This window comes from Mytilus trossulus, chromosome 1 (assembly GCF_036588685.1).
Source record: "Mytilus trossulus isolate FHL-02 chromosome 1, PNRI_Mtr1.1.1.hap1, whole genome shotgun sequence".
Lineage (NCBI taxonomy): Eukaryota > Metazoa > Mollusca > Bivalvia > Mytilida > Mytilidae > Mytilus > Mytilus trossulus.
This window is the reverse complement of record NC_086373.1, coordinates 97,541,967-97,567,840: the sequence shown is the minus strand read 5'-3', so window position 1 is coordinate 97,567,840 and position 25,874 is coordinate 97,541,967. Positions and strand designations below refer to the sequence as shown.

The 25,874-nt window shown below is 32.1% G+C and overlaps 4 protein-coding genes across 5 annotated transcripts in view; 2 read left to right on the top strand and 2 right to left on the bottom strand.

The window, feature by feature from the left end:
• The first annotated feature begins 1,197 nt into the window (after positions 1 to 1,197).
• On the top strand, positions 1,198 to 15,969 carry LOC134692391 (heat shock 70 kDa protein 12B-like). Of its 2 annotated transcripts, none has more exons than XM_063552843.1 (6): positions 1,198 to 1,330; positions 9,198 to 9,260; positions 11,560 to 11,859; positions 12,228 to 12,446; positions 14,182 to 14,341; positions 14,701 to 15,969. In XM_063552843.1, exons 3-6 carry the CDS (start codon positions 11,563 to 11,565, stop codon positions 15,825 to 15,827), a joined length of 1,803 nt encoding a protein of 600 aa, XP_063408913.1. In that variant the 5' UTR covers positions 1,198 to 1,330; positions 9,198 to 9,260; positions 11,560 to 11,562; the 3' UTR covers positions 15,828 to 15,969. The 2 variants fall into 2 exon arrangements, with proteins under 2 accessions (XP_063408913.1, XP_063408921.1); XM_063552851.1 differs by lacking the exon at positions 1,198 to 1,330 and adding an exon at positions 1,598 to 1,697.
• Positions 3,774 to 4,586, bottom strand: LOC134705083 (heat shock 70 kDa protein 12A-like). The gene has a single exon (XM_063563853.1). The coding sequence runs from the start codon at positions 4,584 to 4,586 to the stop codon at positions 3,774 to 3,776; it is 813 nt and encodes a 270-aa protein (XP_063419923.1).
• Positions 4,666 to 8,118, bottom strand: LOC134705072 (heat shock 70 kDa protein 12A-like). Its single transcript, XM_063563843.1, has 5 exons — positions 7,960 to 8,118; positions 7,464 to 7,792; positions 6,977 to 7,195; positions 5,536 to 5,695; positions 4,666 to 4,889 (listed from the first exon to the last, which is right to left on the bottom strand). Exons 2-5 carry the CDS (start codon positions 7,785 to 7,787, stop codon positions 4,666 to 4,668), a joined length of 927 nt encoding a protein of 308 aa, XP_063419913.1. The 5' UTR covers positions 7,788 to 7,792; positions 7,960 to 8,118.
• Positions 15,970 to 22,372: 6,403 nt separating the features above from the next.
• The window catches only part of LOC134711341 (uncharacterized), a 32,639-nt gene continuing 29,137 nt past the window's right edge, over positions 22,373 to 25,874 (top strand). The window contains exon 1 of the mRNA XM_063571890.1: positions 22,373 to 22,754. Coding sequence (XP_063427960.1) covers positions 22,745 to 22,754 — 10 coding nt within the window. The 5' untranslated portion in view covers positions 22,373 to 22,744. The remainder of the gene's footprint in view (positions 22,755 to 25,874) is intronic.

Here is a 25,874-nt window from a genome sequence, read left to right as displayed (position 1 = left end):
AGAAATTATATTTTAAAGTTTTTGACCAATAAAATAACTGAGGTACAATTGATACAATGTGTTAAAGATTGTGAGAAAGTTTCATCATAATATGATTAGGGGTTAAGGAGTTGAAACGGATATAAATGTGTACTATAATGAGAAGGATATGACGAAACCTATGTCCTCCAAAAGTTATTACCAAAAGTCACACAATAGCGCTTCGGTTGGGTTACATAAGTAAAATGAAAAACGAACAATAAGACGGTCGGACAAACAAAAGAATAAGCGAACGTAATAAAACTTTCATAATACATCAACGATACCAAGTGTACTCAACCAGTTGCATGTCTATTCAAGGTGATAATTAATTTACTATATACATTCAGCTTTTGATAGCGACAGGTATGTACGATATAAAACTTATCATACTATTCATAAATACATATATCAGAGCAACAGTAGATTAGTACTTATTGATGATCAATATATAAAATATATAACCGAATTGAACTCCGTTTGGGATCAATTATTGAAAACCTTTGATAATATTTATAGGATAATAAAACAAACTGTTTACCTTCTCTTCCAACACCGCTCTATATAATTTCATTTTGAAACCCTTCAAATAATACCAGGCATTCTGTTCATTTTCCTCACAGATTACCGAGTAGCGGTCTTCTGCATCATGTCCGAAAGCTACCAAATTCTTATTGGAGTCAAGCAGCATGGCCGATGGAGTCTTATAAAAACTGTCACCTCCGCTTTCTGGGGACCACATTGGTGATGATACATCAATTGGGTTAGCATCAAATTGATGTCGAAAAGAGAAAGCATAACCAGATCCGTGGCTCCCAAAGTCTATTGCTGCAACAACCAATCTTGTTTTGACTTTCGACATCCCGTTTTGAGTATAAAGTCCTTAAATTGTAATGATGTATTTCAGTCTCAAGATATAATCCACATAAGTTTGCTACTTGTCACCCATGAAGTTTAATTATTGAAATATACAGCATTGAAACTTAAAATTAAAACTTTATTGATTGACAGCCACAGTAGATTTAAATTTGTCATATCTGATTATTTGATATACGTAATAAGAGGTTGTAGAAGGAAATATGCTATCAATCGTGAAGAATTTAACAAAAAAAATTCGTACTAAAATATATACTTAAGGAAGTTAAAAAACAAGAGCCATTTAAAACCTTAATTAAATTATGCTACTGTACCTTGAGTTATGAAGAGTTCTTTTCTGACGTCATATGACCATTAGATAGACAAGGAAGTTGATAACATCCGTGACTGACGAGCTTGAACTTGCTAACAGACTTTGGAACTGGATTATTCTCAGGTAATTAATGAATTGCAGTTACTTTCTTTTTAACTCTATACTAATTAGTTTTCAAAATGAAGAATTGGCCAAATTGTATACATTATCTAAAATACGAAGTGGTATTAAATCACAGTCAAACGTTTATATATATATATGATCCACTGGAGGGAATAAATTTTCAGACTGATAAACCTTTTAAATTCTTGTAACTTTATAGAAATATGTAACGAATATTAATTATCAGATACGATATTTAAACTTTAAGTATTTGAAATAGCACATATAATTAGGTATAATATAATGAAAACATACTTTACACATAATTCTCTCGCTCGAGGGATAAATTATTCGGACTAACAAACGATGGAATCGCTACAATAAAAAGGTACATATGATTTTATATCAAATAAGCTTTTTATATAACTTGCTACTAATTCTGAGAACTAAACAACAACTAACAATAGCGTGACCTTGTGGACATCTGATTGTTAAAAAAGATACCAGTAGTATACCGCTGTTCAATTGTCATAAACTGATTTAACTGAAACACAATCGGCTCTCAAATCAAAACCGAAGGAACACATCAAGTATAAGAGGAAAACAACGGAACAACAGAAGCACTAAAATGTTACAAAACAACCCTCAAACATAATTGACGACATACGTAGACACAGTCTATTTGATAACATCTGCTGTATCCCTGACTTGGTACACGACAAACGTCAACGTCTACCTATCTAGAGAAGCATAACGGGAAGCTGTTATCAAAATGTATATCTAAAGTTGCTTAAATATCTGATTAACTGAAGTAAGTTACTTTACATATACAAATCTAATATTTAGTGTTTTGAACAATGATTTGAATATCGCATGTTATATTTTTCAACAAACACTCGAGTCGAATGTGAACAATGTCAAATGTTTTACTTCTTTAACTCTAATCTAAAATAAAATCTTCTAGCGATACGCTGGCTGAACTAATACTGACTCCGATACTGACCAACAAATCTCAAGCATCACTTGATAAGATACCAGTAAATTCCCTTTTACTCAAATGTGACTTCCGGAATTATACTTATTTCTGGGTTTGTATTAAAACATGAGTAACATGGGTGCCACATGTCGAGCAAGATCTGTTAATTCCTCTGAAGTATCTGATATCAATCCCTGTTTTCTATGTTATGTTTTGTGTACTCTTGTTTGTCTGTTGGATTTTTTTAGCCATGGCATTATCAATTTATGTTATGAGTTTGAATTTCCCTTTTATATCTTTCACGCCCCTTTAGTAATAAGGAGTAAAATACGATTCTAAATCATGTTAAATCCACACTGAACATATCATAGAATGGATTTCAATTAGAATGATATCTCATTTGTACTGGTACTTTATATCTTTATTACTGAAGCGATAAGGTTTTGTTTTCCCTTTTTCTTTACCGTTTCTAATAGCTTATAAGAGAATTTGCACGGGTCCCTTATTTTCATCCAAGCACGGTCTCTTAAGAATCGCATGTTTAACCGTTATGAATTTAAACATAAACAATCATGTCCTCTTCATTAATTTCTTTATACACAACATTTGTAATGTCAAAAATACAAATATAAAGTATTCAGCCTTGTCACATGAGTAATGAAATATAAAACCGAAGAAAAATATACTCATGCATTTCATCTTTCAGACGAGATCACACATCATTTAATGTAACTTTACAATGTTTAAGCAAATATTTTTGAAGTTTTAACCTACTTTTATTGGTATGGTTTTAATATCTCCTTAACTTTACCATACCCATTTTATATAGAATTTATTGTTTATCAGTAAATTTAATAGTTTTATATGCATTTTTTTGAAATTCTGTTTGTTTTTTATGATTTTATAACATGGGCTTTCATATTTTATTGTTAATACTTATAAATGTAAATGCATATATGTTTTTGAGCGCTTAGGGTAATTTTAATATTATAAAATGCGCTGTTATGAATACTGTATAATGATAAATAATAATTCACATTGTGTCATATCAAATCAAACTTTGTGGTACCCTTCATTATTCATTGAATTAAAAAAAAAAGCACATCTGAATTACCAAACTAGAAGACACACTCAGAGATCCAAACTGATTATTTAACATTAGACTGTCGTCTACACAAAAAGATTTACTAAAAGAACAAACTCCAAGTTAAATTCAAAACTCAGAAGTAAAACAAACCTGGAAAATCAACCATTTGAACAAATGGAAAAATTACGATCCTAATCAGGCGCCCTAAATTGATTTGTGTTCTAAATTTGTATGTCGACTTTCTTTTAACGATTAAGCCAAATGTATACAATATCCCGAATATAAATTTAATGTTAAAGCAACTGAATTAAAAGACTTTCAATTTTAATCAAGTATTATGACTAGTATTCTTAATTTTTTTAAAGTAGTATGAACAACATTTATAGAAATTCTGACGTCTGTCAATCCATTGCATGCATTCTTTCACGTTCTCCTTTTAATGTTTTATAACCCGTTGGAAGGAATTCAAACCTCGTTGATATTCGGTCCTTTGTTTTTGCGTTCACGTAAGTTCCTATCATTTCGGTGCCAGCGATTTCAAGTTCTACCCATCCAAAGGCATGCACAGGCCATATTCCATTAGGGGGGTCGATATGAATTTTTGCATGTAAGTTGCATCCTTCGTCTGTAACATACATTGGCGTTTTGTCATCAGAAATATAAATTTCAACAGTAAAAGGTTCCGTTCTTTTAGTTTTGGAATCTTCACTTTCAAAAGTATTATTAATCTCAATCATACCTTTATCCCCCACACGAACGTCTTGACCCTCAACAAAACAAACATGAAAAAGGTGTTTACACCAGTCTTCATTATCCCATCTATAATATTTTTCCCTTCGGTGCTCTCCTTCCTTGAAAGGAAGGCTTATGCTGACGCCATACGTATAATTACACACTCTAGATGTTACTATAGAAGAATCATGACCATAGATTACAGCCCCCTTTAACACAGATAATCCACCTTCAACTGGAATGAAAACCTCTAATTCTAACGCGTCTTTAATAGCTTTCTGTAACATCGGACATTCTGAAAACCCCCCAACCAACATAACAGCTGATACGTCACGACATCTGTCATGCTTCAAAATATCTTTAATTTCTTTAATTGTCATTGAAATTGATTCACTGTAAAACGATTGAAATAGTTCTCGATTGATGAATAGTTTGTCTCTTTTCACCCTAAGTTTACCACTGAAGCGAGAATTTTCTATCATGTTTGAAATACTACAATCCGTCTTCGATTCTAAAAGCTCTGCTAAGTTGGCTGGAAATCTAGTTGATATATCAGAGTTTTCATTTCCTTTGAAGGATTTCAAAGCACCTCATCATTTCATTATAATCTAATCCTTGTGTTTGTTTAAATTCCAGGAATACATCTCCTCCTATCAGTTTCTTAAGTAATTTGCGATACTCTTGGTTGACCCATTCACCACCCCACGAACCTCCACATATTTTATGAATTATTTTCAAGTGACCATCAGGTAAAACTTCTTGTGCAGATATGTCAACAGTACCACCTACAAAAAATTATATGATTATTGTATCCCTTACAATTTGTAATTGATACGTCAAATGAACTAGGTATAAGTAAAAAATAAGTTAACTATAGAACTATTAAACCTATAAACAGTTGACATGCCAACTGTACTACCTACTCAAAAATGACATGTAAATAGAACAAACATCAATATATTGATATGCTAAAAAATCATCTTAGGGTTCATTTATTCTAAAAACGTTAATACGCTCGTTTGGTTATGTTGATAAAACATAGATGTGGGTATAAGAAATGATTGAACGATTTGCCGTCGGTAAATTTTCATATCAAGAAATAATTATAATAATAACTGTATACTGCACTAGACGTAATATTCTGTGTACATATTTTCTAGCTTTACCGAGACCATACCGTTAGGGTAATTTATAAATCTAAAAGATTTGTCCGAATACGATCTAAATCAAATACGGTGCAATAAAACTCCATCTTTATTCGTTTATATTTCGATTTCTTTTTACAATAACAGTGCATCAAAAAAACATTGAACAAATTAATATACTTATTTTTGATTTTTAATGCTTGGTTTTGCTTTGTACTTTTCACAATATTAAGCTATTGTCATGATGGTTTTTGTTTGAAGATCGCATATTAAATAATTATATTACCCCCAGCATCAACTACCATAACCTTTCTGCCAGGATCAAACGATCTTAATATAGTTGTTTGATTTTCCCCTACAAACTTTTCTACAGGTATAAGACGCATATATATTGATGCTGCCTCAGGCTCATACACAATGCAGAATTTATCTCCTGCAATTCCAGCCTGAAAGAAAATGAACGTTAAGTGTGTTATTATTTGCAATACGCAACTAAAACTACATATATTTTTTCAATGTTCAGATGACGTTCCATGTGCTATAGTCGCATAAAAGAATGCAAACGCTAGTAATCGCCCAACAGAATACCACTTACTTCAGATGACTCTAGGGTTCGTCACAGAGGTTTTTTGATTAATGAACAATAACGTTTCACATATTTAGTTCTGCTGGATATCTGGACAAAAGGCTGTTTTAAAAACTAAACTCATTGAAACCGTATTCGTGTAAACTCCAATTTACCCCCTTATCTAAAAATGGGCTACGAATGAATTGGGCGTGTTCAGTTAATAAATCGAAAAGAATGTCAACATTGAAAGCGAAACAAGGAAAACAATTAATTGACCGATTCGATCAAAAAAACAAAACTATCGTGGATTCAATATTAATCATTTGATACAAATTTTCGTGTATTTCGTGGTTACAGGTCAACCACGAATTTAAATGTTCAACGAATTACAAATTTTCAATAAGGTTTTTCATGCAGATTTGGGCAAATCCACTAAACTGAATGTCATGAAAATACCACCTTTCATCATTCCACGAAAATTGGCACCCACGAAAAGAGATGAATCCACAGTAATTCCAATGCAGGTAGAAACAAAAATTAGGATATATATTTTAACCTTAAATGTGAAATCAAATAGACTTAGAAAAATCAAATTGCGCGAGTTCGCTATTCATTTAGATGTATGTTTATGTTAATATCGGTTTATATAACCATCTTAAATTCTCCGATGGTCACCATGATGGTTCTAGACTAAAAAACACACGAAATGTTAATACATATCATCGAGCATATGCACTGTAAATTATATATTTTAGACATTTTATGATTTGGATATACGTTTAAGTATGTAATAAAAAAATATATGAGAATTTGAGTCGAATCAATGAACATGAATTTGACAGCTAGTGTCCCTTTAATACTGTTCCCAATATTTTTTTTTATATAAAAAAAGGATACATGGGTGTATTAGGTCTGTACTTATATCTGATAATCCGAAAATTAATATGCAATATTAGTCTATCTATGTTTAAATTTCATAAATCCATTAAGAATATTAGGAAGGTAAAATATAAAAACTGAAGGAATCGCATTAATTATAAAAGGAGCAAAACCAAAGATGTCGACTAGGTACGCTAAGAGGAATGGTATTTTTATCTGCCAAATCAATTTTGTTTTCTAAATGTGTTCTTGTACTTAACATAGTTTTGTTTGTTCTTACCCCTTCAGCAGCTTCTCTCATGAATTGTTTACATGCATCATTCCAAATAGCTGGGACCGTAATTACCCATTTAATCAGATCATTATTCACACCAAGGTTCCTTTCCTTAAACTGGTCAAGCAGATGTTTTTTTAAGAATTTAATTGCTAATCTAAATACTTTCTTCGCTGAAACTTTTTTACCATTCATTTCCTCCATTTTAAAATCATCTCTAATATCCTGTAAAGAATAAAGTTACAACTATCATAACACAAAAAAATAACCTTTTTGAATAGTTTTCTTTTATCTATTATTCTCTTTTAAATAGATTGATATACATTGTAATTTTATACGTATAAGGAATTTAAACCGTCTTATATCTACCCTAGTCGTTCTAGTGTTTATTGCTAAGTCATTTGGAACTTGTGATTTATTAGATATCAAACTTGTAATGTTATAACAATAGCTATTTTAACTTTAGTGTGCAATATGTAAGAAAAAGAATTACCTGTCCTAAAACAACAGCTTCATACAGTTTCATTTTAAACTCTTTTAAGTAGTACCATGAATTCTGTTCATTCTTTTCACAAATAGTTGAGTACTTGTCTTCAGCATCGTGACCAAAGGCAACAAATTTCTTCTTTGAGTTAAGAAGAATAGAGGAAGGTGCTTTGTAGGTAGCATCTCCTCCACTCTCTGATGACCAGTAGGGGGTGCTAATGTTTATAGGGTTGCTTGCAAACTCATACCGAAAAGAGAATGCATATCCTGAACCATGACTTCCAAAATCTATTGCTACTACTACAAATACGGGATCATTTACAGTCGCCATACTTTCTGAAAAGAAATTAAATGTGACAACGTTAATATGGAAAAATAAATTGTCTGAAAGCAAAATGTATATAAACAAAATGTGATTGAACATATAATTATTTCAGTAAAATAGTTTTAAATTGGGTTTTTTAAAAAATATAATTCAATAAATGTTTCATCAAAAGACTTACCTGGAAGAAATATTTAATCATTCGTTGGTCTGTAAAATTCAATGATTATCGATCTGTTGACAAGGAAGAAGTATACAAACCAATTCCTCTCCAGATCATGGTCATGGTAGGCTTTATATTTAAATTCTTACTATTTAAAGTTTTATTTTCTTTCGGTTGACCCTTTTAATTGATTTTTAGATAATAATGTAGGTATTAATCTTTGGAAATCAGTAATCAAATAAAGAATTATAGACTTCAGTGATACACAATCAATCTATAATTTTGTATGCGTTAGAGTAAACAAAATCCTAAATCGAAAATTAAGTAAGAAACAGACGACAAGAAGTCGATCAGTTCATGGCAAAGTTCCAGACAAAACCCTCCACGGAAAACAAAAAGGAGAGCAATAAAACGAGGCAAATAAAACCTCATTTGACCTAAAATGAGTAAAAATGATTACTACTTCTTTGCTAGTAATGCAATACTGTAAGAAGTAAAATCACAAAAATACTGAACTTTTACAGACAAAAACAATGTTATTTGAGGCTTTGTCTGCATGGAAAACAACATGTTTATTATTTATTATGGAGGTCGGATACGTGTTTAGCAACATTTGGGTCTTTGAAGATTGACGTAGCATGGGCATTGATAGACCCATTCAGTTTCTTTATTCTGATTTGTATTAACGACCTCACTGCCTTAATCCATTCGGATAGAGTGTCTACGTCTTCCTTCTCGCGCTTAGCCCATTGCCTGGCATAATCCTCGACTGAATCCATCAAAAGTTGTATATCCAATTGATGGATTTAGGCTCACGATATTTCGGACCTTTCGATAACACATTTCGTAGAGAAGTGTTATTAACAATGTTAAGGTCACCGGTAATAACGTGGCCAGCAGGATTAAATGTGAATTGGGAACTAGCACAAGTGCAATCAGGAGGTTTAAATTTGAAGTCGTCAATATCGAGATCCTGCAAAACGCGTTTGGAATTGAAAAATTTAGTTGCAATAGGTTTGGTATAGGTATAAGAACTTATTGGTACAGACTGGTCTTTGAAATAAGGAGGTATTTTCGATTGAAAATAAGATCATGTACCCTAGAAAGCACATTATAAAAATACTATAATAAGTATAAAATTCATAAAAGCAAATCTGACGAATCAAAATAAGTGCGTTTCTAACTGTTCAAAAATGACATGATGACATAAAGCTTAGATTGTAATACATAGTAATTGTTTTACTCTTATATTTCAGCACTTTATGTATATAAATTAGAAGCGATTTGGTCGTTCGCGGGTGGTCTTCTTAAAAACACATGTAAGTATCTTCTAAGAATTAGACAAAGGTTTGGATCGCCCATTCTACCTGTAGTGTATGCTAATGATTTATCTCAAAAAAACAAAATATTTCTACGTTTGTTTTATCACAAGAATGTTGTTAACAAATATCGTCATAATTTAGATCAACAATTATCACAATTAAAAATAACTTCGGTCTTCAGATCAATATGCCAAAAAAAAAAAAAAAAAAAATCCCAATCAAAATAAACAAAAAGAAAATTAAAAAAGAAAAAGAAAAAAAAGAAATCGTATAATAGCTAGTACAAATGCAATTGAAAGAACAGCGCGATACCATCTTTTCCCATTAGGTTGGTTACTTGTTTAACGTCCGATAGCAAATAATCATGCATATTCATAATCAGAATTATACAATAGGTAGGGTTTTACAGGGTTGGTTGATCGAGATGAAAAGCGGGAAATTGGATGGCAACTGAAAATGAGAGCATGTTTGAATCTTTGCCTTTCAATGACCTAAGTACCAATCCATCATTTAGTTGATTGTATCTCGTATAAAAAATGTAACACTCTTCCTACACATGCATTGGGTTTTAAGTTCCTGTATATGAACCTGGCGTGGAACCACACACATAAAATCCTCAGAGCCAAATGGACGTCCCACTCATTGAAGACTGGAGATGAATACTAAGATAAAGGACAACAAAGATATGCTCTTTAATATCTGTTTTTTTTTTTTAAATAGAATGTTGTTGAATTGATTCAAATCACATTGTTCAAATTAACCTCAGAATCTGGCAACATCTATAAAACAATATAAGGACAAATTCCGGTTATTATGATCTAAATGCGGGATACGTAGTAGTTATATATACACTAACCTTGTTTATCATATTTGTTTTACTTACAAACTTGGAATGTTAATATTCGTGAATGTACGATAAATTATGCAATATTCTATTATTTTGATGACATATATAACTAGATTTGCCATTGCAAGCAATAGCGGAGGATGTCACCCCGTTCTAGACTTTGTCACAGTAGCAGCAACCAGTTTGAGTGTACCAAAGTCACATGGCACGTATAGTATACATGCCTTTGACCACCCCCCCCCCCCCCCCCTTTTCTCTTCTCGTAGACTAAGAGTGATGTCTATATATAGTTGGAGAACTCTTTAAAATCTTAAATTAGACACACGCGCGAAGAAGAAAGGTGGTGTCACGTGATACTGAAGTATATTATCGTGGAGTTAGTACATTACTATTCTTTTTAGAGGGGACCTTGGACAGACAACATGTGTATATATTGACGAAGCGGCATACTAACTGTTCATTTTATTCTTCAATATCTCGCGTATCACACGATACATGTATTTTATCTTGTACAATTTAATTACACGCTTATCGATTGATTTCAGCTAATGTGTATATTTTTGCAGGTGTTCAATTAACGGATGTGTACTTTAATGCAAGTGCAGAAATGTCAATTATGTGTACTCTTCGTGTTTCTCTCTCTCTCTCAGTGGCGATTTTCTCTCTTAAGCACGATGTTCGTATAGAATAGCAGCACTTTGAATTATGTATTAGTTTTCTTCTAGCATATTCTAGAAGACGTTTTGCACATAGTCTTAATCACAGAAGATGACAATACAATATAATTTAAACGGGAATGAGGTTAAAATCTGTACAAAAATGTTACTTTGACGTTTTTTACCATATGGGCCCCATGTGCACTTTATGCGTTATCTCCATGGTTACAGCAGCTATCTTAAAAATTCCAACGGCAATGAATTCTACAGTTTATTCTTCTGTTTTCTACTTCGGTTTTTTTGGTCGTATCTGTAGCGGTTTATTTTCTATGAATTAATTAAGGATTTATTTTCGTTTTTTTCACGTTTGGACGGTTTCCATGACAACGGTAGCCATTTTGAAAGTTCTCAAGATGGAAGTCACGCCTTCTATCGATGAGTTATTAGTTCTGAAAGTTTTATGTAATTTGGATCATTTTTCGTTTTTTTACATTTTTGCCGTTTCCATGGTAACGGCGGCCATCTTGAACCATTCCATGCTTCCTGCAACTTTGCACATGGGGATTGTCATTATGGTGCAATTTTATAAATACATGTCAAGGCATCTCCGAGAAATCGGCTGGACAAAAAGTGTGGAAGAAAAAAATCGTAGAATAACAATATATCCCCCCTTTTTCAAAGGGGTGACATAACTAACATTGGATAGGTTATGTTAACGTCGATAATTAAACATCACCTCAGCAAAGAATAAAAATTAATAAAGTAATCTTAATGACATTCTAAATTGTTTCAGGTAATGGCTGTCCCGCAAGATTCTACTTTGGTAGTTGCTATAGACATAGGAACAACCTATAGTGGATACGCCTTTTCTTTTGGTCATCAATATAAATCCAAACCACTAAATATAACGTCCCACAGCTGGCCAGATGGACCGTCATACAAAACACCCACGTGTGTTCTTCTAACCTCAGAAAAGAAGTTCCATTCCTTTGGACGCGAAGCTGAAAACAAATATATAAGTCTGGCAGAAAATGAGGAACATGAGGATTGGTATTTTGTAACAAGGTTCAAGATGTTATTGATGGAAAAAGAGGTAGATAAATTGTTCTAAAGTAAATAAACTTATTGAAATAGCAATTCCTCTTATATATGATTAAATTTCATTGATGCTCGTTAAAAAGCTACGCTTATATATGACTGACTTTATTTACAATTATAATGTCGTATTACAGAATTTAGAGACTACTAGATCCTATTTTTACAACAGGAGATTTTTGAAACCAACATAGCTAGTTTGTTTGTAATTTTTTTCATTCGTTAGTACACTCTCTTTTTTCCAATAAGTAAACTCATATCTATCATATTGAATTGGGTTCAACAATTTTTACTGATGTTTCTTACTATGTTTCTAAATGGATTGTGAAAATTCTGACAATATACTAAAAGAACCATTTTTTTCAGGAATTGGATGAAAAAACTTTAGTTGAAGACATGGATAAGAAACCTATATCAGCTCTGCTTGTATTCACCGAAGCTATCAAATACTTGAAGAACCATTTACTGAACGACCTTAAAAAACGTAACTTAGACGTCCCTGATAACCAAATAAAATGGGTACTCACAGTTCCGGCTATCTGGTCAGATCCGGCAAAGCAGTTTATGAGAACAGCTGCTGAACGGGTAGGAATTTGGATGAGTACACGTTAGAACTCATCAATTTAGATTAGATTGCTTATGATATCTAGTTTATCGAGTTTGCAATGCTTTACTTTCGATTTTGATATATTGGTTTGTTTTCATAGTGATAAAGATTATAACACAAAATTAACTGCTGCATCCCTATTTTTGACATCTTTACCTATAATTTCTGTTGGTTTTGTTCACACATCGTGTCAACATAATGGAATTTGATGAGACTGTCATATAAGTGACAGGTTTAATCCGTCATTTTCTTCTTACGAAAATGCTTGTACAAAGTCAGGAATATGAAAGTTGTTATCCATTTGTCTTTTGATTTTGCCATTAAAAAAGGGACTTCCGTTTTGAATTTACCTCAGAGTTCGGGATTTTTGTTATTTTACTTTTTACATAAAAAGGATAATACAATTCACAAAAAATTCTAAACAAACTAAACATATCACATCAACTACCATTACCATACTTCTCTGAATGTTATGTACTTTTGATTCGTGTTGTCTTCATGTATTATGTAATACAATTACAAAAATAGATTTTTAAGATGTGGCATTAGTGTCAATGATACAACTCGTCACCAAAGTCACAGTTTGTAAAACATAAACCAGTATATGTCAAGATACGGCCTTCAACACGGAGCCTTAACTCACAACGAACAACAAGCTTTACGTTGTTTAATTTTATTATGGATTATACTCTTTTTTTAACACTATTCACTATATATTTAACGCATCATGTAAATATAACGGAATTTGATGAGACTGTTATTAAAGAGAGAGGGTAAGCGCTATATAACCAGGTTTAATCCACCATTTTCTACATTTGAAAATGCCTGTACCAAGTCAGGAATGTGACAGTTCTTGTCTATTCGTTTTTGATGCGTTTTGTTATTTGATTTTGCCATTTGATTATGGACTTTCCGTATTGATTTTCCTCTGAGTTCAGTATTTTTGTGATTTTACTTTTTGCTGAGGAGTTATAATCATTTATCATATATTTAGTACAAAATACAGCTATTTTGTATATCTAATAAAGGTTCTTTTTTCCAGTCTGTATCACCTACCCTGTATCGCATACCCCGTATCGCATGGCTAAACCCGTATCGCATACCCCGTATCGCATGGTAAAACCCGTATTTTTTTTTTCTCTTTGAATGTCGTCATTGTTTGGTATGTAACGTCACGAACATCAAGTTTTTACAACAATTTTTTTGGCACACTAAATGCAACTATAAAAAATACAAAACACTCAATAATACAATAATAAACAAAATATTTTCAAAACAACAGATTGTAAGGTAACCTAGGTGCTTCGTATAAATAATTGAGCAGTTATTTTAAAGCTTTGAAACAAGACAAAAGCAGAACTGAAGGTAACCCAGTGCTATGGATCAGAAAACAGTTCATATAATATAAAACTCTTCTGTTGAAATATATGATAAAGCGTATAATACATGGCAAAATCCGTATCACATGCCGTATCACCCTCGACCAATATCATCCCTCGGGCCTAAAGGCCCTCGGGCTGATATTGATGTCTCGGGATGATACGACATATGATACGGATTTTGCCATGTATTATTCTCTATATAAACACAAATGTAGCATTTTCATCTGTAATTTGCCTTGACAATTCTTCAAACATGTTTTTACATAACATTACGTCAGAAACACTTCTACTCAAATTGAACATACAATTGTAATATGTTTGATCTTTGTAGGCCAATATACCTCATTCGTCGTTAACTCTTGCATATGAACCAGAAGCTGCAGCATTATACTGTAGACTGTTGCCAATAGATACCATGAAAGTCGCAGGAGGAACTAATTACTTATCTTGTTTTGAACCTGGAAAAAAGATAATTATCGTAGACTTGGGAGGTAAATAATCTTTTTACTATAAAATTTTTAATTTTACAGTTGTTAAATTTTAAATTTCTATCTCCCCTGGTAGACAGTGGCAATCATACTACATCTATTATTTATTGATATTAGAAATTGCAGCCAAAATGTCGGCCCCCCCCCCCCCCCCCCCCCGTTTTTCCCCGTTTTAAAATTCTAGTGGCATATTTTACTTATTCCTTATAAGGTTATTGTGATCATTATAACAATTTATTATCAGAGTACCTCATTTTTAACTGATTTAAAAAAAATCAGGTATAATATGTTAACATTTAAATCCAAAATTAGTTTTGTGCAATGATTATGCTCAATATAGATGAAATGGTATCTCGTTGCAGGTGGAACCGCAGATATATCAATTAATGAAGTCACAAAAGAACACAATTTGAAAACTATTGACAGAGCCAGCGGAGGAGACTGGGGAGGAACTAATATAGATAAAAAATACTTGAAATTTTTGGAAGAGGTTCTTGGGAATAATATAATGGAGGAAATTAAGAGAGATTATAGAAGTGATTTGCTAGAAATTCAACAGGATTTTGAAGAACAGAAACGTAAAGTAACGCCCGATCGCGATCATGACGTCGTTATCCGTATGCCTGGTGGGGTAATGGAGATTATTCGTAATAAAAAGCAAAAGCTGGCCGATATTGTGGAATCATCTCAACATTCAGGTACAGTGTCAGTGAAGGAAAACCAGAGAGATAGGCTACATATCAAAGCTCGTATTTTTATTAGCTTCTTTAAGGAAACTACTCAGCACATTATATCTCATTTACAGCAAGTTCTAGACAGCAGACATTTAGGACATATTCCACCTGCTATGGTGATGGTTGGAGGATTTTCAGAATCAGTAATAGTCACAGATGCTATTCGAAATCACGAATCTTTTAAAAATATTAAGGTTATTATTCCAACTGAGGCAAGACTTGCTGTACTAAAAGGAGCCGTTTTATTCGGACATAATCCAACTGTGGTGATATCAAGAATGGCGAAATATTCTTATGGCATTCGATCTTATAGAACTTTCAAAAAAGGCGACCCGGACTCAAAGAGACTGAAAGAGGAGGGGAAAGAGTGGTGCAGAGATTATTTCAAAAAACTATTCACAATTAATCAAGAAGTGACAGTTGGTGAAAGAAGTGCAGTCACAATCAAAGATTCTTACAAAGATAAAAATAGACAAGCCAAACGAACAATGAAACATACCCTTGATCTGTACTTCACAACTGAGAAGGATCCCAATTTTATTGATGAAAAAGGCTGTATGAAATTAGGACAAGTTCAAATTCCACCACCAGATGGCAAAGAATGGCCAATGGAATGGACAGGTGATTTTGAACTCGAAATTGGTGGTACAGAGATCATTGGCCGTTTTAAGGACAGAAATTCGGGAAAAACAGTTATAGCTTCATTTAATGCGTTTGGAGTACCATTCCATTACAATACACCAAAGACTATGTAATGACTGCTCTGGACACAAACCTTTTTTTGTTCTAGAATATTGATATTCAATTTTGTTTTCTGTGAAATTGACATCCTATGACTGATAAAAATTTATTTTCAAGAAAGTTGCAATGTTTTAATAAATAAGGACATAAAAAGTAGGTTTATTCACAATTTATGAGGGCCTGGAAATTGTTTATTAAAAAGAGAATGATGTACTAATACTACAGAAAAATGAGACCCAAAAAGTTAAATAATCAGTGATGTCATCCAATTATAAGTGTGCGCGCAATTTTTGTTAATTTTTGGTGAAGGTGGGAACTAGGATGAGGTTGATCATTTCTGAGATGTTGAATGTTGTAAGGTTTCTTAGGATCAAGCAATGCCTTAAATTTGTCAAACTTCTTTATAGATTTTGAAAATACACGCCTTTTGAAAGCTTTGGTGTCAGAATCTTAAACGAACAATTGTTTTAGGTATTTCTTTATATATATTTCTATAAGAAATTGAGTGACCAAACTCCCCAAACTAACACGGAGCAAACAAATGTATGTTTTAAAAAGAATTATCTTAACAGAGGGTTAGTTTAATTCCTATGTATTGCAGAAGAAGACCGCTCCAACCTCTACCCGCTTTTGTGTGGCAGGAAGGAGGAAAAACGTAATAAATCCCTTTTTGACAGTAAATAGCTTCATCAGTTTTTACATAAAATATGTAGATTGAAAAAGGTTAATGTATAATGCGTTTATATGAAAAGAAATATAACTCTATTTTAAACTTAATAACCAAAACTGCATACACAGTTTTGTTTACAATGTTTGCAATAGTGTGTAAATATTTGTTTAAATGTATTAAGTTTTGAAGTTGGTTTTTGTTTTAAATCGGAGTAAAAGCATTGTTTGAGAAATGGAATATATTTGTTTTCATTGTCCAGCACTTATAGCATCATCTAGCTTGCAATTTAGATTCTTCGAAAAGTTAAATCAACGATTATGTGAAAGGATTTTATTTTACGTTTTTAAAGTGCATTAATACGCCAACTTTTCAATACTTAGAGTACATAAAATTGATGATCAGTTTTAAAAGTGTTTGTAACATAAAATGCGGCATTGTCAGCATTGTAAGTAGAGTTCTGTATACCACTATCTTCGAAATATTTCATGTCATTTTAGTTTAATTGTCTGATGATTTCCCTACTTTGGTGTCAAATCAAATAATTAACCAAATATTTACTTTAGAATAATTTTGGCTTAGAAATCGTCCATTTGAATACTGAAATTGTGTGGACGTATTCATTTATCACGCATTCTCGCCTTTTCGCATTTGAATTACTCTTTCAATATTTGGGCGTAAATGCGTTCGACGATACTAATATTATGCTAGTGTTTGTTTACCAGAATCTTTTAATAACTCTTGCATATTTATTTCCACAATAGCTTCAGTAGTTCTTTTTCTATTTTTGTAGCTTTTGGAGTATACCAAGTGACCAAATATCTGTACCAGTTACATTTTTTGAAAGTACCAACCCCATGAATTGTCATCCATGGGTTGTACAACGATAAATTCAAATCCTGGTGTAGGGAAACTGCCATTCATCGGGCTCTTTTAAGGGCTCTTGCAAAAAAGTACGAGTACTTCGCCGTGGAGTTTTTGATAATCAAAAGTTTGTCCCTATCTAAACAACCATAATTTATTATTTATCAAATAGGACCATTTTTACAGTCTTTGATTTGTTATGTCATACAAATGAGACAGTTCTGCTGACATTTCTACGATTAGAGCTGATTTAGTCAATTCTACTGACAGTTTAACGACTAGAACTGATTTGGACAGTTCTACCTAGAACAGGTTGATATAGTTCTACCCTAGAACAGGTTGATATAGTTCTACCCTAGAACTGATCCTGACAGTGCTACCGTAAACTGTTTTGGTCAGTTCTACCTAGAACTGATTTGGTCAGTCCAACCTAGACTGATTTGGTCAGTTCAACATAGAACTGATTTGGTCAGTCCAACCTAGAACTGATTTGGTCAGTTCAACATAGAACTGATTTTGACAGTTCTACCTAGGGCAGTTCTACTTTCTAGGTAGAACTAGTCTAGGACAGTTTAGAACAGTTTTATGACCGATTATTCTGACAGTTCTAATGAGAGGTTAGAAGTGATCTCCACTGTAGGACTATAAGTGTAAATAGTTTGATAGCTAGAAAAAGAAAGAGATGTAGTATGATTGTCAATGAGACTTAGTGCTATCCACCACACAGTCCAAATTACGTAGATGTAACCAACTATAGGTTAACGAGTACGTTAACAATATGGTCTTCATCAGTGAGAAAAGTCAACACCGTATAGTCCGCCATAAGCCAAAAAAATAGATTACATTCAAGAAAAGGACAAATAAAGCTGCTCAAATTACTAAATCTATTAAACCAATTCACTTGGCGGAAATTCTGCAATATAACTAGAGAATTCTTGGTTATTCAAGCAAAAATATCATCAATGTTTATCAAATGGAGTCAAGACGGATCTTGATTGAATTTTGTCAAATTCGTAATACAATTAAACAGATGATATTCAAGAGGTACAATTTGGTGCTCATATAAATAAAACATATGTACTGACAACTGGTTGATTTATTTTTATCTTGCCGAAATGTACAGAGATCAAGAATAAAATTACTAACTTGTGTTAGTTCATCAAAGTTGCTTTAAACATATCTCACTGATTCCACAGTTTTAGTGAGTATACTATAAATAAGTACCTTTAACAGGGGACAAATGTATATGAGATGCAGCTTTAATATTTGAAAAAAGTTGTTTCGATGGACCATATTATTTAATTAAGAAAACTATATTTTGTAAGATTCTGTTGACGTGTACTGTAGAAAAGATCCGAAAAGTCAAGTGAAATGAAAAGACAATTAAAATACGTTATTTATATAAAGCATTCAAAGAGTTTTCCCCTGTTCAAAGATATCAATTCCATTCTTTTCATATGCTTTATTAAACAATTTGATTGTAACTTTTAAATAGTAGTTAAGAAAATGAATAAAAAGATCAGAAGAAAACATTTACGTAACACCGAGATGGAATGAACTGAAACATTTCTGTGTAGTTCAGGGGTTAATACATAAGATTCATAAAATGTGGACAAAGGGACTGATTATTATCACATTTGACTCATCGTCAACTTGTGGTATTGAATGTAAAAGGAATAATAATTTCATTTGTTTGAACTTTACGACATACCAACACTCATTGCAGGCTTCTTTGTCGGCCTGTACGAAACACACGTTTTCCGAATCATTGAAGCATTGACGCATTTTTTAAAATGAAGGTATATCTTTTTTTAACGTAACACTATCTTTATTTCATATTTGCTGTAACAATTTACTAAGTTTACAGTTAATTTCACAATTATATATAACAAATATTGTGAATACACATACAGATCTTTGTTAAAAATTTCTTTCCTTTTGTTTACATAACTTTTCCTGAATCATTTCCGTTATCGATTTTATCAAATGATCCGTGTTCCATTGGAAGAATGAACGTATAATTGGCCTTACACAGTGATGACTGCTGTAACTATATTTTGATTATTTTACCGATTATGTCTGTTTTGTTCACCCATCGTTGTAAATATAACGGAATATGATGCGACTGTCATACAAGTGAGAGGTTTAGCGCTATAAAACCAGGTTCAATCCACCATTTTCTACATTTGAAAATGCCTGTACCAAGTCAGGAATATGACAGTTGTTGTACATTCGTTTGATGTGTTTTATCATTGCCATTTGATTAGGGATTTTCCATTTAGAATTTTCCTCGGATTCAGTATTTTTGTGATTTTACTCTTTTTTTCTATTTAAAAAAAAATGTTTTCAAAATGTGATTCGAGGAAACATCGACAATGTCATCAAAACAACAGGTAGTGATACAATAGTTTTGGAACTTCTTTTTAGCCAAACATACAAATTTTAACTTACATGTAGCATCACACTTAATGTTTTATTTTCATGATTTTTTTTATTGTTTTTAGAATGCAGAGAAACATAAAATAACACTTAACTTTCCAATTTTGCTCCAGTTGATGCTGCCATAGTGAGATCAATCATGATTATAATTTCAACGGATAAAGACAATTATTATGAATGAAAACAATTTTCCCATTACACCATTCAGTGTCTTCAGTTTTCACAGATTCACACATTTTCGGCACGTTCTTGTTTTTTTTCATAAATTGATATTCTATTTCTGTATTTTCAATTCCATATATTGTAAACTAGATTCATGCTGTTATTTCCCAATTTCAATATTTTAACCAATTAAAAACCAAAGCATATTAGTATTTTCTGTATTGCTTTTTCGTAAAGAACGTCAACAATTTGTTCATGGTTTGTAATGAGAAATAAATTTGATTATTCCGTGTTGCTTTGTTCCAAGAAGTGAAATCAATAACTATTAGGCGGACATAAGGGCAAAGATTGTTGTTAAATCTTATTAAAATTCGACCTTGATTTTAATTGTGTTATTTTATTTGTCGTTTAAAACTTTATTCAATTACTTACTATGGAACATTTCGTATTTACATCTGTAACACATCCTTTTTATGATTTTTTTCTTAAATAACTCATTTGGTTATTGTACAATGTTTAAGAAACTTATATCAAATGCGTTGTTGAGTTGTTCTCATTGATGTAAATAACATATCTCCTTTTATTCAAATGCATCGTCTCAAATATTAATATTTCACAGGTTTAATCAACATTTCCTACATAAGAATATGCTTCTTCACAGTCCAAAATGATAGTTGTTCGTTTGATGTGTTTGAAATTTTAATTTTGCCATTTGAATACGGACTTTCCTTTTTGAATTTTCATTATTTTTGTGATTTTACTTTTTCGATAATTTTAATTGTTCCAGGTGAAATTTGTAGGTCCAAAAAATGGCTATATTTTAAACTAACAAGTGAAAAAGGGTAAAGTTGCTGAAATAACTTTCACTAGTCCAATTCTAATTTATCTCATTGTAGGGTAAGAAATAATTCATGGTGGCTTGATTTTTAATGATTTTACCATGGGCTGGCCCTTTATGCTGGATAAATAACCACGAGCGACAGCGATGTGTAAACTATCGACATAAAGGGCAAACTCATTGTAAAATCAATATAAATTCAAGTTTCCATGAAATATTTCTATTCTAATTGGACACATACGGCAATTCTTTTGGATCTTAGCGCTCTAGGTGAAGGCAAATATTTGCCGTTTCCGTAAATATACATATGATCGAAATAAGATAAAATTAAGAATGGAAATGGGGAATGTGTCAAAGAGACAACAACCCAACCAAAAAGCAGATAACAGCTAAAGGCCACCAATGGGCCTTTAATACAGCGAGAACATCCCGCACACTTATGCGTGCCTCAGCTGATCCCCTAAACAAAAATGTATACTATTACAGTGATAATGGACGTCATACAAAACTCCGAAAAGTATTAAAAAAAATCAAAATCAAAAATCATAAAAGACTAACAAAGACCAGAGGCTCCTAACTTGGGACAGTATTATATTAAGTATATAGGTAGGGTTCAAAATCTATGACAGATTCCTAATCTATGGCAAATGTAACGTCGTCATCCAAATTTATGACAGATTTTTTACAATCCTGATCTATGGCAAGATTTTTAATTTTGTAATCTATGGCAAATTTTTGTTGTTTTCAAATCTATGGCTTTCAGGGTTTTTTTTTCAAATGGAAAATAATACAATACATATACGACCAATGGCTTGTCTTAAACAAGTGCAAATGATTTCGTAAATGATGAATTCATATACCTTCTATTAATACAGACTTTAAGATTGAAAAGATGCATCCGGTAAAAAAAATAAACTTTTTCTTATCTGTGCATGGTACCTGTTTACCAATATAATAAACCATAAAGTAAATCCCTTTAACAACCAAGAAGGCAGTTTTTTTATGAAAAAAATAATAAATAAAAATGAACAATTAAATTTTTCAAATGATAGTTTGCACATCCTTTTTTTTGGTGGGGGGGGGGGGTAAACTTTATCTGGATTATGTAAGTGCCTTCGGACCAAACTATTCAAATGTGATTTACCCAAATATCTATTTGGAAAACCAATGTAGGGTTATTTGCGCAATAATTGCCATCCATTTGATTTGTAGTTATACGTCCCTTTTAACTGTTCTAGATAAAATCTATATCTTGTATGTTGGGTTCAAACTGGGCATGTCTTTAAGGGGATAAGATTCGCATAAAAGTGAAACGGATGGACGACAAATTTACAAAGTTCCAGAGTTTGATTTTTAACCTATTTATATTACCATTCCGCAATTTTCTTGTTTGCAATATTTTCAAATATACTGAGACGCTTCTTTTTCGTATAATTTGATGGTTAAAAGAAACATCTACAAATTCTGTTTGTTATCAGTTCACCTGGAGACAAGTCACGTAAGAGACCGTCCTAATGTAACTCATAGATATGTAGTCGTAAGGCATAATAAAGTTTATAATTGATGTAATTTTTTACAATTATCATGCCCGTATGATGAGCCAGTGGTATGAGATACGGAAAATCAATGACATTTGACATTAGTCGTAAACCTTCTGGTATACATTACTAAATTAACAACATATATCTGTAAACCAATACCAAAAGTGCTTTGTAGAACTCCCAGGAAACTTATACATCATATTGCAAAAAAGACTAATTTCATGTTTTCATATTTTGCTTCCAGTTCTGTGATTTTAATAACATTTTGGCATATATCTTCGTCAATAATTAATGCCCAAGATTCGGAATGATGGATAGTTGCAGAGTTGTGATTTGTCAATACTACAATACCATAGACGGAATTTTAAAGAAATGTAATAGAATCAATAGACACATCTGGATACACAAAATCAACTAATTATGGCAGAAGGTAGGTGTATTTTTTTATATATCAGTTGTATTATATAATATTGAGTATTTTTGTATCCTTTGAAAAATTCCATACACTTATTTGGGAAGAAATACCTTTACCGTATTAAGTGTTGGAATTAATCTGATAACAAAATTAAGAAATTCATTATTCATTTATTATTGTTATTTAATTGTCATGATGGTTACTACATATCCATATACCTATGCACAAAATAGAAGAAAAGAAATGGGTTAGCAAAATAGTAAAATTTGAATTTCCAATCGTTTAAAGTGTTAAAATATGTAATATTGAGTACCATTTATATAAGGTTGTCACTATATATTTATTTAATGAATATTTCATTAGAAGAAAGGTTTAGCCTTATATGACATTGATTTCGCATGCACGTCCATCACTATTCCCTCTTTTTCATTCATTTGCCATTGTTTGGATTTCAGTATGATTTTTTTGTCAAATGTTTTCGCAACATAAATAGTTCAATACTTCATGCATATTTTGTATAAGACAAGTTTAAGATCAATAATAAACTTAATTATTTATCGCAACAAAATTGATTCATTTATCTTAATGTGTTTGCATGCAAAGTTGTATTTTTCTTCACTTGAAACAATGCTTTAATTAAGAAAAGGCTCTATAAAATTTCGAATTAATTTGGTTTTTACCAATAATGAATTTTAATATTTAATAGTATTCAGTTAACTGTAAAATTTAAGTTTTTTTTAAACTTCCTTAAAGTTTTCAAATTGTTGGTTACGTCTTGCTTTTTTATAATTTCATGGTGAAAACATGTTAAACTGACAACATATTTCACGCTCGAAAAAATGAAAAAATGTGAAAAACCTTTGTTAACAATAAATTTATTCCCGTTGAATGAAAAATATGTACTCATTGCAGTTATACTAAGTTACCGTTTGTAGAAATGGCTTCTCTATCAATAGCCCTTTAAGATCCATTCTATGACGCACCGTACGTTCTCCTGATTTCATTTTATTATTTCAGGAGCATCAGGTTGGCCACGCTATTTAAGTTTGTGAAAGCGAAAGCCCCTTTACTTCAAACTTTGTCCGCCATAAATATCATTCGGTTTAAACTGAAAGCCGTATAAATAAATATCATCCGATTGTTTGACATGAAATCTGTACCCTATTGAACCTCTTCACAGCGTCAGGGTAAAAGTTATATAGGAACCTTACATTCATAGACATAAGTTAAAAACGAACACAAACATGTTACCAAAGTAAATATTCTACACCCTCTTAAAAGGCGAAAAAGCATTCACACAACAAATAAAGAAGACACTATATATAATAAATATTAAAGACGGAAGGAAAAACGATTTACAATATACCTATTTACTTGTTTTGAACAGGGAAAAACAAATACCATTAGTCGATGACATATTTGTGTTGTATCTTTGAGTCCCAATTAAAAAATGCCATCTTTTATTTCTTCTTTCTTTGTATACAAAACATCTGTCCCATGGTTGTTCTGAGCTGTCCAATTTAGTGCCAACACAGTTTCAAACTGTTTTCTCCAATCATTGATTAACTTAGAAAGGAACATGTTGATCGTAAAAATCATTAGACAGTTTACATTATCTGTCAGAGATGTCAGTATAAACACCATTCACTGTATTTGCATTCTAACGGAGCGACTCTCAGACGGTTATCATCGTTACAGAACACATCATTGCCTTTACCATCCTAGTCATTAAAATGGAATCAATGCTCTATTGATAAGCTTTCAACCAGTTACATAATCACAGTTATACGTAAATACATAAACTATTCTTAGTTGGGAAAGATAAGAAAAAGTTAAATTACAATCATGCTGAAATCTAAGAAAAATTTAAAAATGAAAGTCCCTAATCAAATGGCAAAATCAAAAGCTCAAACACATCAAACGAATGGATAACAACTTTCATATTCCTGACTCTGTACGCGAAACGAAGTTTTTTCTGTAGTTTATCGGTCTAGTTTCATATCATAGGAATTGGGTTTTTGTACGGTCCTTATTTTGTCTTGATGTTTTATACATATAGAAAAGTTATGGTATGCCCAGTTTGCCCTGGTTTTTATTCAGTTTACATAATAGTACTTTCAAATAAACATTTTCTTTTGTTGAAAACATATGCTTCGAATCAGAATACTGTCAAAATTACTTCCCCCTTTCTGGGTTTAACCAAGTTAAGCCCTCGGGATAGTAAACATCTTAATATCATGAATGATGTGCAAAAAATTGATATCACAAAATACGGAACTCCGAGAAAAATTCAAAATTGAAAGTCCATAGTCAAATGGTTAAATCAAAAGCTCAAACACATCAAACCAATGGATAACAAATGTCATATTCCTGACTTGGTACAGGCATTTTGAGTTCTAAAATTTTGGTTGTCAGTTTTCCAGTTTTTATCATCTAACTGTACTAAACATAAGGACGTAGCTTCATCAGGCGTTTATCTTTTGTAATCTCGACCTTACTGTTTATGCCTATTTCTGTTTTGATGCTCTGAAATGTTACTTTTTGATCTGTAATTATTCACATCCTTGAACACAATTAAAATATTGCGTTCATTTTATTTTCATCTGTATTAAAACTTTATTAAAAAAATCACAGTAGGTTATGCGCTTTCGTGTTTCATTAACTCAAAGGAATCGATGTATAAGTACCCGGCCACGTCCACTTGTATTTTTTGTCTATCTGATGAGTTAAGCCTTTTTTCAACTGATTTTTATAGTTCGTTCTTATGTTGTTCTGTTATGCCACTGTCCCAGGTTAGGTGGAGGGTTGGGATCCCGCTAATATGTATGTGCCTGTCCCAAGACAGGAGCCAGTAATTCAGTGGTTGTCGTTTGTTTATGTGTTACATATTTGTTTTTCGTTCATTTTTTTTACATAAATAAGGCCGTTAGTTTCTCGTTTGAATTGTTTTACATTGTCTTATCGGGGCCTTTTATAGCCGACTATGCGGTATGGGCTGTGCTCATTGTTGAAGGCCGTACGGTGACGTATAGCTGTTAATGTTTTTGTCATGTTGGTCTTTTGTGGATAGTTGTATCATTGGCAATCATACCACATCTTCTGATTTATACTATATGGAAGAAAAGTAACAATTTA

Excerpts from the sequence above, each read along its gene's own strand:
- LOC134692391 (XM_063552843.1), top strand. The coding sequence starts at position 11,563 with ATGGCTGTCCCGCAAGATTCTACTTTGGTAGTTGCTATAGACATAGGA. Across the intron at positions 11,860-12,227 it reads TGTTATTGATGGAAAAAGAG|GAATTGGATGAAAAAACTTT; the intron begins GTAGATAAATTG and ends CATTTTTTTCAG. Across the intron at positions 12,447-14,181 it reads TGAGAACAGCTGCTGAACGG|GCCAATATACCTCATTCGTC; the intron begins GTAGGAATTTGG and ends TGATCTTTGTAG.
- LOC134705083 (XM_063563853.1), bottom strand. The coding sequence starts at position 4,586 with ATGATAGAAAATTCTCGCTTCAGTGGTAAACTTAGGGTGAAAAGAGAC.
- LOC134705072 (XM_063563843.1), bottom strand. The coding sequence starts at position 7,787 with ATGGCGACTGTAAATGATCCCGTATTTGTAGTAGTAGCAATAGATTTT. Across the intron at positions 7,196-7,463 it reads AAGCTGTTGTTTTAGGACAG|GATATTAGAGATGATTTTAA; the intron begins GTAATTCTTTTT and ends TATTCTTTACAG. Across the intron at positions 5,696-6,976 it reads TGAGAGAAGCTGCTGAAGGG|GCTGGAATTGCAGGAGATAA; the intron begins GTAAGAACAAAC and ends ATTTTCTTTCAG.